Below are 17,624 nucleotides of genomic sequence, written 5' to 3'. Positions count from 1 at the left end.
TTAGGAAAGAGTTAAGAAAATTTGAGGAGGGTCACCCCAAACCCCTACATGAAAACTGGTAAAAATGGCCTTTACATGACTACAATAGACAGCTAACCTACAGACCCAGGCCTTAGCAGCTGCCCTAAGGTCACAGGAAGGGGGACAAGGGAAACCAACCACAAGGCTCTACCCTGGTGGAGCCCAGCCTAAGTCAACCTCACAGGCAAGCTGTTTCAAGTGTGGCCCAAATGGTCACGTGGCATGATATTGCACTATGCCTCCTCCAAGGTTATGCCCTATCTGCCAGCAACCTGGACACTGGAAATCACAATCCTCCCGTGATTTGTGTGAAATCCGGCCTCACCAACATCGGCAAGTGAAACTGTGCAAGCCTTTGAACTTCTCAGCCTTGCAGAGGATTGATGCTGCCCAGACTTGGTACATCCCATAACCCTATCCAAGCCTAGGGTAAAGCCGCAGGTAGCGGGTAAGTCCATTAATTTTATCTTGGACCCAGAGCTTCTGTTCTAACATCTTACTCAGGCTTCACGTTCCCCTCACCAATTTCAGCTATGGGGGTACATGGGACCCGTTCCTCCCCACTTAAAACTTTGCCACTGCCTTGCATTCTTGCAGGTCAATTTTTCTCTCATTCTTTCTTAGTGATATCTGCTTGCCCAGCACCTTTACTGGGTGGAGATATCCTTAGCCGCTTCCCCAAAGCTTTGTTCCGCTTCTCGGAGCCCCTTTTTGACGCCACCCATCTCTAAGATTCTATTTTACAGGTTCACTCCTCCTGCCTGACATGTGCCCACACCAACCCACAAAGGGCTCTCAGTCTCTACACCAGCTTCGCAGACATCAACCAGGTGAAGACTGGCAGGTTGATTTCACTCATATGCCTACTCATAAAAAACTCTGTTATCTCTTAACACTTGTGGACACTTTTATAGGATGGATAGAAGCATTTTCAGCCTCCAGGGAAACAGCAGATGTGGTGGCTCAGCTACTCCTGGACCACATCATTTCTCGGTTTTGTGTTCCACGAACCATCCGGATGGACAATGGGCCAGCCTTCATTTCCAGGGTCATGGAGCTCGTGTCAGAAGCTTTCAACATCTGGAAATTCCACACCCCCTACCATCCACAATCCTCTGGGAAGGTGGATAGGGCCAATGGACTCATCAAACAACTAACCAAGCTCTTCACTGAACTCAGGTTATCTTGGCCCTCCCTTCTCCCCATTGCCTTGACTCGCCTCAGGGCACCCCATGTTCTTCTATGGGCCTGAGCCCTTTTGAGCTGCTTTATGGGCAGGCCCTTTCTCCTTAACCATCACCTCCCAGTCCAAACTCCTCCACTGGTGGGGTACTTACTCTACCTCTCCCTTTTAAGGTCCCTTCTCCGTTCACAAGCTGACAGTTGTCTCCCTGCCACCACTCCAGTGGACCCTAATGCCCCTAAACCTGCCCCACTCTCCCCAGGGGACAGAGTACTCCTTAAACAGTTAACTCCTAGGTCTCTCGAGCCTCGATGGACAGGACCTCACACGGTAACCCTCACCATCCCCTCGGCTGCCAAGCTCCTGGGACACCCATGCTGGTACCATCTCTCCAGGCTCAAGCGGGCACCTGCTCAGGACACTTGGTTTGTCCAGGAGACAGGACCTTCCACCCTCCAGTTTTCCAGGATGCCACAATGAAGGGCCTACCTGCTCCTCATCCTGGCACACTCATCTTTGGTATTAACAATATTTTCTTCCTAGACACCTGCCTTCTCACCTCCCCCAAGGAACAGATGCCTGATGTCTCTGGGCTGACAGTACATAGGATGCCTTTCCAGCTACACCTTTCGCTGAGCATGACCCACCAACACCTAGCTCTCCCCTTCCCCACGTCGCCCTATACCCGCAGGAAGTAGTCAGACTTGAGTCAATGCCCCTTTTTCCTAGAGAGCCTAAATTGTTGGTCACAATTATCACTTCAATTTCCTGTCATCCCTATATCCAAAGAGTCTGGAATGTTAAGTTGGAAGCATAGTCCCCAGCCCCTCGCATCCATCCCAGCCCCCAGGCCTGAGAGTTGTATTGGTCTGGACTCCAAATCCCAGCATGCCAGTTTCTGACCTCTCTCTGGTGGGGATCAGGACCACTCCCACAGGGTATTTAAGTGAGCTCCCAAAAGAGAAACACATGGTGTCTTTCCTCTCCTCCTGGTGGTCGCATTTGTAGCCTCCCATTTCTCCCTCGGGGCCATCTGAGAGCGCAGGAATACCATTAAACCTGGATATTTTTCAATTTGGCTTCTTGTGATTTGGCTTGATTGGGATTTTTGCGTCAGCAGAGAGCTCACATTAGGAAAAATTCCTAACACCTGAGGCCTGGGTCAATTGCCAATACTTTTAAGAAAAAAAAAAAAGATAATTTATGATGCTATCTGTAAACAAAAAGTGAAAGTTATGTATTCTGAAAACTACACTGTCCAAAGAAATTTTAAAAGCTTAAGTAGACATTCCTGGTTCTTGCATGGAGGACAAAGTGACCTGTCATTATCCCTATCACAATACCTATAATGTGTTTTTGCAAAAATAGAAAACCACTATAAAATTCATATGGAATCTCCAAAGGCCTTGACTAGCCCAACAAGCAAGAAATAAGAACAAAGTTGGAAGACTCACTTCGTGATTTCAAACAGTATGGTGAGCCGGGCGGTGGTGGCGCACGCCTTTAATCCCAGCACTCGGGAGGCAGAGGCAGGCGGATCTCTGTGAGTTCGAGACCAGCCTGGTCTACAAGAGCTAGTTCCAGGACAAGCTCCAAAACCACAGAGAAACCCTGTCTCGAAAAACAAAAAAAAAAAAAAACAAAAACAAAATCAAACAGTGTGGTGCTGCCATAAAGACTGCCAATAGATAAGGACTGCCTTATCAACGATTTTTGAAGAAAATCAGAACATACGTGTGTGTGTGTGTTGTCTTTACACTGTATACAAAAGCTAGCTATGAAATAATAGAGGAAGCCGGGCAGTGGTGGCGCACGCCTTTAATCCCAGCACTCGGGAGGCAGAGGCAGGCGGATCTCGGTGAGTTCGAGGCCAGCCTGGTCTACAAGAGCTAGTTCCAGGACAGGCACCAAAGCCACAGAGAAACCCTGTCTGGAAAAACAAAATAAACCAAAACAAAAAAAAACATAAAACAAAAAAACTACAGAGAAACCCTGTCTTGAAAAAAAAAAACAATATAAAAGCACAGACAAGAAAAGGAAAACTACATAATTTAGTTTTCTTTTTTATTTTTTTATATATTTTTTATTTTTTTAAGATTTATTTATTATGTATACAACATTCTGCCTTGATGTATGCCTGCACGCCAGAGGAGGGCACCAGATTTCAGTACAGATGGTTGTGAGCCACCATGTGGTTGCTGGGAATTGAACTCAGGACCTCTGGAAGAGCAGCCAGTGCTCTTAACCTCTGAGCCATCTCTCCAGCTCCCTTTTTATTTTTTTGGTTTTTCAAGACAGGGTTTCTCTGTAGCTTTGGAGCTTGTCCTGGAACTAGCTCTTGTGGGCCAGGCTAGCCTCGAACTCACAGAGATCCGCCTGCCTCTGCCTCCCAAGTGCTGGGATTAAAGGCATGTGCCACCACCATCCGGCTCTTTTTCTTATTGTGTTCTCCTGTGTTAGTGTTCATGGGATCATTGTGCAGTACACACGTGTACATATGTGTCAGAAGACAACGTTCGGGAGTCAGTTTTCTCATTCCATGGCAGGTTTTGAATGGAGAGGTGTCTAGTACTTACTCGTGGGCTGCTTAGAGGAGAGAGTGGGCAGCTCAGTCCATCTGCTTTGACCAGTGACTCCCAGCACCCTCTTCCTGTTTTAGGTTCTACCAGAGTCTCAACCTGGGCAGGGTCGAACACTGAACGTATTGAACACAGGCCACAGATTAGGGGAAGGTAGACCCAGACAGCTGAGCAGATGGAGACCATGCATCCTGTGTCCAGTCTGAGCTGGGATGAGGCCAGAGAGGGGCCTTCATGCTTAGTCTCTGTGAGGCGTCTAATCCTCAGAGTAGCCAAGAGCTGCTTAGCACTCTTGATTTTAGCGGTCATCGTCTCTAACACTGCACTGCATTTTTTTTTTTTTTTTTTTTTGGTTTATCGAGACAGGGTTTCTCTGTGGTTTTGGAGCCTGTCCTGGAACTAGCCCTTGTAGACCAGGCTGGTCTTGAACTCCCAGAGATCCGCCTGCCTCTGCCTCCCGAGTGCTGGGATTAAAGGCGTGCGCCACCACCGCCCGGCTTGCACTGCATTTTCTAACCTTAAACCAGACACTTGCACTGTATTTTTTTTTTGGGGGGGGGGGAGCCTGAAAGGGGCCCACAGCTCTGCCTACAGGGTCGGTGTTTCGCGAGTGTGGGCGTCCACATCTGTTACACAGTCTTGCTGACCATGGGACCCCCGGCACATCTCCGCCCTTGGAAGGTGTGCAGATGACGTGATAGCATCCGGAGACATGTCTGCTGTGCTGGGTGCAGAGTCCAGCCCTGCCGAGTTTGAGTTCTTCCGTGTGAGATCTTTCCTTTCCCATCTAACTGGACATTTTCTTCAAGATCCTTGGGCCAGAGAAAAGAGGTGTTGATACTCTCAGGGCAAAGCTTTTAATAATGAGTAGATGCACCCAGGAACACAATTGCCATGCTCCTGCCTCCAGAGCTTTGCCCACAGGAGGGTGGGACAAGCCGCTAGGAACTGATGTTTCATGAGTGAGGCAGTTATTAGTGGCACAGACTGGGTTCAGAATGGCCTCCTGAAGGAAGGAGTGCTAGGTGAGACAGGATTAGAGCCCTGAGCCTGCCAAATCTTTCATACACGCAGGACACAGCTGAACGTGAGTTTCAAGGAAAACAGCCCCTCCCCCCTTCTGTGTTGCTGAGAGTTAAACCTAGGACTTCACACACTAGACATTGCTCTTCCCCCCACCCCGGCCTCAAATACTTTTTTTGTTGTTGTTTTGAAAATGCAATTATATTCCAAACACTGAATGGAATATGGTTATGTAGTAACCTTCTTCATCTTCTTGAAACTTTGAAGGAAATGAATGTCTGTACTGCCCGGCTGAGCAAGCAGCCTCAAAACAGATCTGAACGTTGCAGGCTAGAGACCTATGGAAAGGCCCCTCCCTTCGCATAACTTAGCCAACTGAGTGGGTCGGTAATCAGAACCTGCTTGTCCACCTGCAAGACAGATGAGCAGTGAACCTCAAATGGCAGTCTAGGCGAGAATTGGCCTCACCTGGGAAGAAAGCTGTCAGAACACAGAATCCAAGATGGGGGAGGGAAGGAGGAAGGGAGAGAGGGAAGGAGGGAGGGAGAGAGGGAAGGAGGAAGAGGCAGTCTGTCATAATGGGAAAGTAGTGACTTGCAGCCCCTTCTGTACGGCAGGCATCTCATGGTCATTATCCCCAGGAAAGGATGCTGGCTTGAGCTGAGGCGTCTCCCGGCTCAAGTTCTACCTTATCAATACAGGGACATCAACTGTAAAGGTCAGAGTCCTCAATGAGTTCCTCAAAAGCTGAGTCATTAAGCCTTGGCAGGTGCAAGCCAAGAATTAGTATGGCGCACGAACTTCCCGTGCTCTAGGTCCAGAGGTTTCTGGACGCGCCCTGCCCTCCGTTATCAACATGGTGTGACTATCTGGTCAGGGTGCTGTCCTCTAAGATCCCTGCAGTCCTTTCACCTTTTACAGGATCTCCAGGATCAACCAGATGAGTTTTCACTGTCAAATACTTTGGTGACAACCACACTGGTACTTTCATCTTCATTCCCAGGGAATTCAGAGGTCCCCTGCCAGGACTGCACTTCCTCCTGCCCTTCCTGCCTCAGCAGTCCCTCCAACCAAATGTGGCCCTTCTCAAACGTCCAGCATCCTGTCTTCCCCACCATGACTATTTCCCATTTGGGTACTACCCAAATGTCAGCCCTCCACCCTGGAACGTAGACCTTGAGAGTTGCCAATACTTCCCCTACTATAGGCAAACGCTGATGATACAAGCCCAAAGTTGTGAAGTCAACTGTAGCTTAGGGGTTCAAACACCCCCCCTCCCAGTGTTTTTCTGTGTAGCCCTGGCTGTCCTGGAACTCACTCTGTAGACCAGGCTAGCCTCTAACTCAAGATTTACCTGCCTCTAGGTATGTACCATCACTGCCTGGTTAGGGGGCCAATTCTTGGTTCCCATAAATGTTCCTGCATGCAGACTGCCTTGTTCTCAATTCTAAACAAGGTCATGGTCAAGACACATGTGTAAATAAAAATGTCAGATCATAAGGTAGTCCCAGACTGGAGAACTGCCTCAAGCTTCCAGTAAGCCCTGCCCCTTTCCTTCATTTCCAGGTTCACATGGCCAAGTGCCTCCTCGTCCAGGGTAGCCCATTCCTGACTCTATTCCGAGTATACCTGTCCTACTTTAGACTCCATTCTCAAACTGAGTCTAAGAGACAACCCTGCCAGTCCCAAGCATCCAATTCTTCACATGAGAAGGCCATTTGGATCAATAGAATCACAGAACTTGATACAGGGCTCTGAGTCAGCCGAGCACAACCAACACTGGACCAGCAGAATTGGGACAGGCTTCTCATGGCTTACACAGCTGACCTCTGCTTGCCAAACAAGGCACTGCATCCAGCAGAACCACTTTATAAAAGTTTATTAACTCTGGAGATTTGGGAAAGCAGTGTCTTCCCAGATGCCAGAGGCTTACAGCCCGGGTGGGGCACCTGGAATCTTTACTCTGTTAAGCAGGATGGTAGTCCAGTAGTACCAAGAAGATGGAGTGCCCAAGTCCGCCACTTCGAAGTTCAGTCTGTCCAGGCAGTGAGCATCAGAGTGTGCCCACAAAAAGTGGGAAGCCCACTCACTCCATCCAGGTCAGGATGCCCAATTCAGTGTCCTCAGGCCCAAGCCACCTCAAGAGGGCTTCGCTGTGGGTTTAGGTTTCTTCCCCCTGTGCTTGAAGTCACGCAGTGGGTTCCGAGTCTTCACCTTCTACAGGGCAGAGTCACAAGTTAGTTGTGGGCAGTCAGATGATCCCAACAGAGTGAGCAGTGCTGGCAAGATCCCCATGCCACACGCCAGACACTGCCAGCAGCTGCACACAATCTGAGCGGTCAGCTAAGGGCATTCAGGCCACTGTGGGAAGACAACAAGCCCACACCCCTGTTCCTGGGAGTCCTGTCTCTCCCTCAGACAAGGCAGCTGCTGAAGACGAAGGGCAAAGTAGGAAGGAGCCCTGCTATTGTCCCAAGACTCCCAGGAGACATACCTTAGTCTTCTTAGAGGAGGGCAGCTTTCTCCGTTTCTTCCGAGGTTGTACAAGGCCACGAAGAGCAGCAGGAACTGGAAGAGATGCTGGGTCTCAGGCATAGCCTCACCCGTTTCTAAACTCTAGCTACAGAGACCCATGAGACCTGGCCTCCAGCATTGTCCCATCCCCTTTTCAGTGCTACCCTAAAGTGCAGCACAGTCTCAATCTTGACTCAAGAAACACTTCCAGCCAGGCAGGGGTGGCACACACTAGCACTCAGGAGGCAGAGGCAGATGGATCTCTGACTTGAGGCCAGCCTGGTCTACAGAGTGAGTTCCAGAACAGCCAGGGATACACAGGGAGCCTCAGAAAGCAGAGAAGGAAAAGGGAGGGGACGGGAGGAAAGGGTCTCTAATACTCAATTATTTGTTATATTTACACAGACAAAAGATTAAGTTAGCTCCCTGGATTCCCACTGTCTAAACCATAGCTGTAATGTTTTAGTTCACTACAAAGAACAGGTACCAAGAAAAAAGAAAAGCTGTGGCTGGGCGGTGTGATGCAAGCATTTAAACCCAGCACTCAGGAAGCAGAAGCAGATGGATCTCAGTGAATTCGAGCCCAGCCTGTCTACAAAGCGAGTTCCAGGACAGATGCAACTGTTACACAGAGAAACCCTGTCCACCCCCCCAAAAAAACCAAAACAACAACAAAAACAAACAAACAAAGAAAGAAAGAAAGAAAGAAAGAAAGAGGAGAAAAGCCAAAGGGACCCACCCAGCACGTGGATCAAGGCAGAGGTCTTCAGTCACCGTCCTGAGGAACCTGTCTCTCAGCTCTTCCCCTAGTATTAGCATGCTCCCAGCTCTCCTGGGCCCTTTCATATCACATCTTTTCTGCCCCAGGTGTCCCTCCTATACCTTCCTGTCACTTCTACGTCAGTGTATCAGCAAACTACCTCCATTCCAGGTAGGCAAGATCAGGAATGGTGGAGGGCCTAACTCACGGTCCAGCCACCTCACTCTTCTCCTTTATGGTCATTGTGAGCACACAAGGCATGAATACTCATCACCAAAAATACTCCACGTTAGACACCCAAGCAGTAAAGCTATCACCCAGAGCCTTGCTGAGACGAGAAGGGCAAATGGCTACTCTCCTTCCCTGTGTGGTGTGTTTCCCTTGCTGCCTGCCAATTGAGCATTCTCTAGCCCAAGACCCACCCTCACACCTGCTCGGCCTCTTCAGAACACAGGACGCCCCTCACCGGCTCATTCTTCCCATCAGCCAAACCCTGGGAATGGGCCACCAACTCTACCCAACCAGTTTTCTCATCTCCACAAGAGACAAGACAGCTACCATGGGCTGGGTTGAACAAATCTACATGAGCTAGTACACAGTGGCACAGCTGTTTATGTTCACACAGGCTGCCTGCCTGGGTCTCTAGGTCCTTTTACACGCATGAAGCTTTCCCAACACCAAACACAGGGGCCGGTGGAGATGGCCAAGAAAAGCTAGGCCATTTCCTCCAGTCTCCTGACCCTCAGCAACACTCACCCAAGTAGTCAGGGACATTGCCCAGATGAGGCTTTACCACCGCAGGATGCAGGGGCAGATCATGGCGTAGCAGCTGGAGATCCCTGGGATTGTCTTCAAAGTATGTCTGACAGGCAGAGAGAGCCCACGGTTTAAGAGGCGCAAGAAGCAACATCCATGAAGTTTGCCTATCACTTTGTTCTTAGCCCTCCTCAACAGCCACAGCCTAGCACAAACCACAACAGGCGTCCATACCTGACCTCTTCTGGCCAAGCAAGGCACTGCTTGCTGCAGCAATGCCAGATACCACACCGTGACCTTGTAGAAATCTGTCAGCTCTGGAATGTAGTTCCTTCACACAAACCAGAGATTGGCAACTCAGGACAGCTAGATGCTGGTTCTTCTGAGTTCCAACCATGGGTACAAGGACATCCTTCTCTACGATACAAACAACACTCTGAATCACTAGCTTAGTGTCATCTCACAGATGAGATTCTTCAACACACCTAAAACCTCTTCACTTTTTCCAGTGTCGGTGTAACATCCAGGAATGGCCCGTACATTCTAAGGTACATGGTGTGGACCCTATGGGGCTTCCATCTTTCGCTTCCTAATAGTGTGTGCACACTCACATGCACACACACCCTATGTACGCTCACTTGTGTCTAATACCAAGTGCCCACCATGAAGTGTGTCCACCATCCTCCCAGCAGACCAGCTGTCTTCAGCTGATTTCCTGTCTCCCTGCCAAAGGCCAGCACACTGTCCAGCTCTCCGTTTCTCACTACCCAGAGCTTAGCCAGCCTTCAAAAAGGACAGCTCCCAAGCTTGCCCTCACCTTGAGCTTCTCTGAGTGTAGAAGTTCCTCCTTGATCTCCTTCAGTCTCGCCTCTCGAATGGCCTGTTTGGTCACTGAGCGCATGGCATCCTGTGGGCAGACCAGGAGTCAGGCAGCTCAGCGATGAGGTCACAGCCCATTCCTCAACCAGCCCCCTGTCCACCCCAGTGTTGAGCTCACCCTGCAGCGATAGCGAAAGCTTTCAATCTCCTCCATCTGGAACTGGTAGGGAAGCAGGATGGGAGCCTCGCCCTCTGGGGAGAAGGCAGCAGTGAGGAGGGCAGGGCCATGTCAGGCCTTCCCTGGCAGCCTGCTGCTCCTCTTCTCCCAATGAGGCCATTCCCTGAGACAACTCAGCATCACTATACTTGAAGCCTTCAATTAGCTATGTAGCCTAGGCTGACCTAGAACTCCGAATCTTCCTGCCACCACACCTGCCTCAAACTCCCAAGTGCTGGGATTATAGTATGTGATACCACACTTGGCATTGTTGCTAAGTGCCCTCTTCTCCCATCTGGGACCCTTAAAAAATGGTTTATTTTCTATGTGTGTGTTTTCCCTGCATGCACATACATGTACCATATACATGTCTGGTGCCTGCAGATGCCAAAAGAAGGTGCTGGAGTTACAGACAGCTATGAACTACCAAGTGGGTGCCAGAAACTGAACCTGGGTCCTCTAAAAGAACAAGTACTCTTAACCACTGATCCATTCTTTGATTTAAAAATAGCAACAACACACCAGGTGGTGATGGGTGCATGCCTTTAACCCCAGCACTCGGGAGGCAGAGGCAGGTTAATCTCTGTGAGTTCGAGGCCAGCCTGGTCTACAAGAGCTAGTTCCAGGACAGGCACCAAAAACTATAGAAAAACCCTGTCTGGAAAAACAAAACAAAACCAACAACAAAAATAGCAGCAGCAACAACAACAGGGTCTTGCTATATACCCTAGGCTAGTCTCAAATTGCCAATCATCCAGTGCTCTCCCCATGTTCTCTGATGACCACCGTATTATGCACTGTGGTAGGTTTCAAGGTGTGATGGGAGAAGTCTGGCTCTTAGAGGTCCACAGTCACAGAGCAAGGGCTCTTACCTCCACTGAGAAGCGCCTCAATCTTTCCCAAGCAAGACCGTTCTGTGGGCAGCACAAAGGTCAGAACTATGCCTGGGTTGTTGGCTCGAGCTGTCCTACAGTGGGAGGGGATCAAATATGCATCACTAGCCTGTCCAGGAGTTGGCCTGTCCAGATCACTCCAACTCCTTCAGCATGGCCTGGCTCACCACACTGCTATTGTCCTACCTGCCAGCTCGATGAACATAGGCTTCTGGAGTGGGAGGGAGATCAAAGTTGAGTACCGCAGATACATGGTGGAAGTCTATGCCCCGGGCCACACCTGACTCTGGATCAGAGGTGCTGAGGAAATAACCCAATGTCAGCCAGATCCTAACCTCAGCAAAGGGATGCTCAAGTTCAGTCTCTAAACTATCTTGCAAACAAAGCTGAAAGACCAAACAACTGGACATTAGAATTATTCTAGGGCTTGCCCTGACCTCAGTTCTGGGTAATAGCAGAACACTGACCCACAAACCACCCCTGTGACCCTGAACTCTTTGAGCAAGGGTCCGCGAGACTGCCCGGTATAATCATCAAGAACATCTGGCCACCTGCTCTGCGCACTTTGCCTTCAGTCCTACAAATGCAGACAAGCAGTCCTCTTGGGGGAAGCTGAAAAAGAGAACTGTGGACTTACTTGTCTCCTTTGGCTCCTCGGCCTCGCCGCTTGCCTTTGACTGGTGGTCCCAGGATTTCAGCATCTGTTGCTATGACACAATCATAGAAGCCCTGGTTGAACTGTGAGATGATGTGGCACCTGCAAGCCAAGAGGAAAGGCCAGGCTGCATCACAAGAGGCTCCCCCAATACTAGCATCACCCTAACCACCACCCTTTCCGACTCTGCCCTTTCTACTCTCTTTTGTCATCTTCACAACGGGCTGGAGAGATGGCTCAGTGGTTAAATGCACTGGCTGCTCTTCCAGGAGACCTATGTTTTATTCCCAGTACCAATATGGTGGCTAATAAGCTGTCTGTATCTCCAACGTCAAGAGATCCATCTTCCTCTTCTGGCCTCCATAGGTACGAGGCATGCATGTAGGACACAAAAATCTATGCAAGCAAAATACCCAATGCACATAAAAATAAATAAATAAATAAAAATTTTCCCTTTAAATGGAGCACCAGTAAGTATTTCAGAGTTGTGAGAAATACTTGTCAGGCCTGTTTAGAGTCTGAATCCCAGCAAGTGCTTAAAAAACAGGAACAAAAGCCGTGGTATACATGTCTTTAGGAGGCAGAGGGGAGGGAAAGAGAGAGAAAGAGAGAGAGAGAGAGAGAGAGAGAGAGAGAGAGAGAGAGGAAAGAAGGAAGGAAGAACAAAGGGCCAGGTATACAGCTCAGTGGCTGAGTGCTTGTCTGGCATCAACAAGGTTCTGGGTTGAATCCCTAGCACTTCAAAGAGGAAGGAGAGGAGAGAGGAAAGAAGACCAAGCTGTTTGAGCTGGCCCAGTTTTAATTCCAACACTTGGAAAACTGAGGCAGGAGAACTCCTCTAAATTCAAGGCCAGCCTGGTCTACAATTCTAGCATAGAGCCCTATCTCTTAAAAAAAGAAAGAACAAACTGCACTCTCCCTTCCATGTTTCCCTCAGCTTATCTTCACCAGGACGCAGACCCCAGCAAACCTGGAGCGCAGCGGGAGCTCTCCATTGAGCACGCAGGACGGAATGCTGAACTGTTCCAGGAAGAGCCGCAGTCGGTAACCCCTCTCCAGAGTGTTGACAAAGAGCAAGGCTTTGCCCCGAATCAGCGAGAGCTTGAGCAGGGCATACAGCAGCAAGAATTTGTCTTCTTCCGTCTCACAAACCACCTGAAACTGCTGCAGCTGCTCTGGCCCCGGCAGCTGGGACTCCTGTAACTTGAGGGTAACCTAGGAAGAGGACACACCTGTGATCAGAAGAGAAAGTGAAGAGGAGCTATGGCCACTGCCTCAGCAACCAAAGCACCCACATCAGCACAGAGCAGACAGTGAGCCATCACCCCATCCTCCCCACACCCTACCCCCAGGGTTGAACCTAAGAACTCAAAGCACCCTAACTGTTGTGATATATAGAAATGCATACTATACGCACAGCACCGCGGATATAACAAAGAGAAACACTGATTAAGAGACAATACACAGCACAGTAGGTATGCATAATGGTCCTCGAGACTGAAATATATACAAGAGAACGCTGGCCCCACCCCAAACACCAAGTTTCCTCTGAGAGGGAGCCTCGAGTGTCCCCGGCTCCGGCTCCAAATGCTCCCTCAGCAAGCTAACTTACCGGGTTATGTAGTACCAGCTCCCTCAGCAAGCTAACTTACCGGGTTATGTAGTACCAGCTCCCTCAGCAAGCTAACTTACCGGGTTATGTAGTACCACCTCCCTCAGCAAGCTAACTTACCGGGTTATGTAGTACCACCTCCCTCAGCAAGCTAACTTACCGGGTTATGTAGTACCAGCTCCTTCAGAGCTTGTACGTCATCATTGAAAGTGGCCGACATGAGAAAGGCCTGGTAAATCCGAGGCAAGTGACTGAGGAAGAAAAACAGGACCTACTGAGGCTCCATTCCACCCATCCCACTTCAGTCCCAAGGTTAGACTCACAGAGGTTCCCACTAGGAGCCACTTCCGTTACCTCCTTACCAGAGAAGACTCTTGAGTTCATCCTCAAAGCCAAAGGAAAAGAGAAGGTCAGCTTCGTCTATCACCAGCAGCTCCAGGGAGTCACGGAGCTTCAAGCTGTCTTGCTGTAAGTGGTTTAATATTCGGGATGGGGTCCCCACCACCACATCTGGCTTCTCCATCAACACAGCTCTGCAGGTGGCAAGTTATGGACAGCAAGAATTTAGCAGCCAGAACCTCATCCTGGCAGACCTGCCTCCTCCGGCTGCTCACCAAACCAGAGTCACACGCATTAGCACCCTGCAGCTTCCACCCACCTCTGAGAAGCGGAATCTTCAGCAGCTGAGACATTAGCCACTCGCACATCCCGAGCACAGTAGGCAGCCAGCTGCTGAATCATTGACTGGGCCTGCCGCGCCAGCTCCTTCGTAGGAACAAGGACAAGGCCTCTCACAGCTTGTTCCATTACAGGACCTGTCTGTAAAAGCCTGAGTTACAGACTGTTAAAAATATCGGGTCCACCTAATGCTTTTCTCCGCCTCCCCCAAACCGTGGGGACTGAGCAATACAATCACCTAGCTATGTCCTGATAAACTCTTAATTCTGCCCACCTCGGAACACTGAATGGGAGAGCTTTCCAGAGCATTGAAATTTAAAAATACCTTGCTGCATGTCTGAAATGAATTAACACAGACTCGGTATGGAGCTGATGTGCCTTCTCTAGATAAACAATGGTTTACTCGAGAGTACAACAAGGCTGGTGGTAGTGGTAGCAAGACCTGGGTTGAAAGCCAGGGAACCTGAACTCCAGCTCAGAGTTTATACCACAAATGGACCAGCCAAACAAGAGAAATCTTGGCATAGATGGGCACCTCCTTCCCTGGCCTTTTGGGGGCTTCCTCGTGCCCACTGTCCCCTCTCGCTACCCACCGCCTTCTTGTGGAGAAGCAACTGCAGCATCGGAATAGCATACGCTGCCGTCTTCCCGGAGCCTGTGCGGGCGCGGGCCAGGAGGTCCTTCCCCTCCAGAGCCAGAGGTATGGCCTTTTCCTGGATCAGCGTAGGTCGCGACCAGCCCAAGTCAGCGACAGCCTAAGAAGGAAGAGGACAGGGTTCAGGCGGCGCGGAGTGCGACGACACCCCAGGTCCCAGCTTCACAACCATCCCCATACCTGCAGGAGCCGGGGATCCAGCCCCATGTGTTCAAAACCTAGCTCTTCTTGGTCCTCCATGGTGTGCCTCCGTACTGACAGTGCGCACGCGTCAGGGCGGGACAAACCAACAACGAATCAGTTCCGGAGGAAACGTCACTTCCTGGAAGTTTTCCGTGGGGGCGTTAGGCGTTGCAGCACGCAAATGCTGCTGTGCAGTGCGCAGGCTCAGAGTCGTGCCTTCCGGGTCGCTGCAGCCCGGCCCCCACCCACTCAAGCGCCAACTTTCGCTGACCCTCGGAGTAGTGTGGGCAGGACTTTGACTGCTAAGTTATGGTCAGGATCCAACCGCGCTTTGGCTGAGAAGAGGCAGCAAGGCCGCCCACCTGGGCATGTGCGTGCGCGTGGAGGTGTTACGGCTGTGTGGGTAACCAGTTTGAAATCACGATACAGAGTGTTAACCTATCAAGATAACTGTTAAACCGGGGGTGGTGGCGCAGGCCTTTAATCCCAGCATTTGGGAAGCAGAGGCAGGCGATCTCCATGAGTTCAAGGGCAGTCTTGTCTACAGAGAGTTCCAGGATAGCCAGGGCTACACAGAAAAACCTGTCTCAAAAAAAAAAAAAAAATTCAAAAACAAACAACAACAACAAAAAAACCCAGCTACTACGAATAGTCTCATGGATCCTGCCACACGCCTTGCTATCTTTCACAGAAGTGCCAGATTAACCTGACCCCTTCCTGGGACCCGACTTTTCCAGAAAACTAAAAGCTGCAGTCAGACGGTGTTACTACATACCAACTAGGCCCATTCCCTCTTCCAGAACTCCGTCCGCCGGGTATGTCCTTTGGGACCTTTTTATTCTGTTCTTTTTGAAACAAGGTCCACTATTGAGCTGTGGCTGGCCTGGAACTTTGGGAAGTAGACCAGACTGGCTGGTCTTAAAGCTGCACCACCACGTCCAACTTCATTGGAACCTCTTAAACAGTTCCTAAAGTCAAAAATACAATAAACTGTGTCTCCAAGTCTAGTTAGGTGAAGTCAGCCGACCTTGGGCTCATTTTTTTCTGAGCACCTCCCCTCCCCAAAGCCTTTCCTTCAGCTTGCCCTCAGGTCACCTAGTCTGGTCTCCCAAACCTAACAGTTTGATGTTTTAAGCCATTTGGTAATTACTGTTAGGGCAGTAATAGAAAAAGAGATTGTTGGGCATTTACCCAGGAGGGTCTTATTATAGTGAGCATCTATTAAGATAGGGGAAGCACTCCTGGTGACAGACAGATTAACTAGAAGCCTAACAGCAAAAGGCGAGTCTCTGGCACCTGTCATTACAGTGGGCTCATTCTGATAACCTATATCAGTGGTTTTCAACCTTCTTAATGCTGGACTCTTTAATACAGTTCCTCATGTTGTGGTGACCCCCAACCATGAAATTATTTTCATTGCTATGTTATAACTGTAATTCTGCTACTGTTACAAATTATAACGGAAAGGCCGGGCAGTGGTGGCACACGCCTTTAATCCCAGCACTCGGGAGACGGAGGCAGGCGGATCTCTGTGAGTTCCAGGCCAACCTGGTCTACAAGAGCTAGTTTCAGGACAGGCTCCAAAGCTACAGAGAGACCCTGTCTTCAAACAAACAAAAAAAAATTATAATGGGCCGGGCGATGGTGGCGCACGCCTTTAATCCCAGCACTCGGGAGGCAGAGGCAGACGGATCTCTGAGTTCGAGACCAGCCTGGTCTACAGAGCTAGTTCCAGGACAGGCTCCAAAGCCACAAAGAAACCCTGTCTTGAAAAACAAAAAAACAAAAATTATAACGGAAATATCTTTTTTAAAAAAATATTTATTATGTTTACAATATTCTGTGTGTATGCCTGCATGCCAGAAGAGGGCACCAGACCCCATTATAGGTGGTTTTTTTTTTTTTTTTTGGTTTTTCGAGACAGGGTTTCTATGTGGTTTTGGAGCCTGTCCTGGAACTAGCTCTTGTAGACCAGGCTGGTCTCGAACTCACAGAGATCCACCTGCCTCTGCCTCCCAAGTGCTGGGATTAAAGGCATGCGCCACCACCGCCCGGCTATAGGTGGTTTTGAGCCACCATGTGGTCACTGGGAACTGAACTCAGAACCTTTGGAAGAACAGGCAATGCTCTTAACCTCTGAGCCATCTCTCCAGCCCTGGAAATATCTTGAAAAAGGTTGAGAACCACTGATCTAGACTAGCTCCTTATTTCAAAGTTATCTGGTTAGTAATCTGTCATGCCCAGTGGCATTCATAACTTTCAGAGGCACTGGGGCAGTCAAGTTCCTGTCTACTCCTCATACACAAGCCTGCATCTGCTAAGTCTCCAAAGCGGAGCTGAAAGGGATTAGCAAGAGAAACCCTGCTGTTTATTGCGTGTTTATTGTTGGATAAGCCCACCAAAGCCTGGCCTTTTCTAGCCTCTTTCTCTATCAGGTCTAGACTTCTTGAGAAAACAACACAGCAGAAACGTATCTCTTCTTAAGACCTTGCACTATGGGTCTAAACATCTAAGTCATTTAAAGGCATCTTACTTCTGGACATGTTGGCACACTTATGATTCCAACACCTGAAAGGCAGGTCCAACAGGATCTTAAAAACTAACACAAGTGCTACCTCAAGGCTATCTCAAAAACAAACCAAGACCTTCTCTTACTGGTCATGGTGGCACATGCCTTTAATCCCAGCACTCTGGTGGCAGAGGCAGGTGGATTTCTGTGAGTTCAAGGCCATCCTGGTGGCTATGTATAGATACTGTCTAAAAAAACTAAACAACTCTCTCAACACCTAATTTATTCTAATCCACACTCCCCTCCCAAGACAGGGTTTCTCTGTGTAGCCTGACTTTCCTGGACCTCACTCTGTAGATCAGGCTGGCCTCCAATTCAGAGATCTACCTGCCTCTTCCTCCTGAGTGCTGGGATTAAAGGTATGCACCACCACCTGGCTTCCCATCCTGATCCTAAACTGAAGACTGTAAACTTTTTCAAGTATCAGAGGAATTATTCTGGTGGTTATATGGCCATCCAGAATTAGAAATAGGAGGATTATGTAGGACTTTTTTTTTTTGTCCTTCC

At 49.4% G+C, this 17,624-nt stretch overlaps 1 protein-coding gene across 1 annotated transcript; it reads right to left on the bottom strand.

Annotated features, from left to right (window-relative positions):
• Nucleotides 1-6,670: 6,670 nt before the first annotated feature.
• On the bottom strand, nt 6,671-14,640 carry Ddx56 (DEAD-box helicase 56). Its single transcript, XM_041669984.1, has 14 exons — nt 14,546-14,640; nt 14,304-14,465; nt 13,691-13,851; nt 13,395-13,565; nt 13,193-13,283; nt 12,391-12,635; nt 11,403-11,522; nt 10,952-11,065; nt 10,745-10,839; nt 9,834-9,907; nt 9,654-9,743; nt 8,837-8,942; nt 7,301-7,374; nt 6,671-7,023 (listed from the first exon to the last, which is right to left on the bottom strand). The coding sequence occupies exons 1-14, from the start codon at nt 14,603-14,605 to the stop codon at nt 6,946-6,948; spliced, it is 1,641 nt and encodes a 546-aa protein (XP_041525918.1). The 5' UTR covers nt 14,606-14,640; the 3' UTR covers nt 6,671-6,945.
• Between the last annotated feature and the right edge of the window lie 2,984 nt (nt 14,641-17,624).

This window comes from Microtus oregoni, unplaced genomic scaffold, assembly GCF_018167655.1.
Source record: "Microtus oregoni isolate MIOR12 unplaced genomic scaffold, Mior012 000019F_ref0000042, whole genome shotgun sequence".
Classification (NCBI taxonomy): domain Eukaryota; kingdom Metazoa; phylum Chordata; class Mammalia; order Rodentia; family Cricetidae; genus Microtus; species Microtus oregoni.
This window is presented reverse-complemented; position numbering and strand designations above follow the sequence as displayed.

Bases quoted from the DNA above. Each gene is read 5' to 3' on its own strand.
- Ddx56 (XM_041669984.1), bottom strand. From the start codon at position 14,605: ATGGAGGACCAAGAAGAGCTAGGTTTTGAACACATGGGGCTGGATCCC. The intron at 13,566-13,690 runs GTGGGTGGAAGC...TGCCACCTGCAG, and splicing joins GAAGATTCCGCTTCTCAGAG to AGCTGTGTTGATGGAGAAGC. The intron at 13,284-13,394 runs GTAAGGAGGTAA...TTTCTTCCTCAG, and splicing joins GAACTCAAGAGTCTTCTCTG to TCACTTGCCTCGGATTTACC.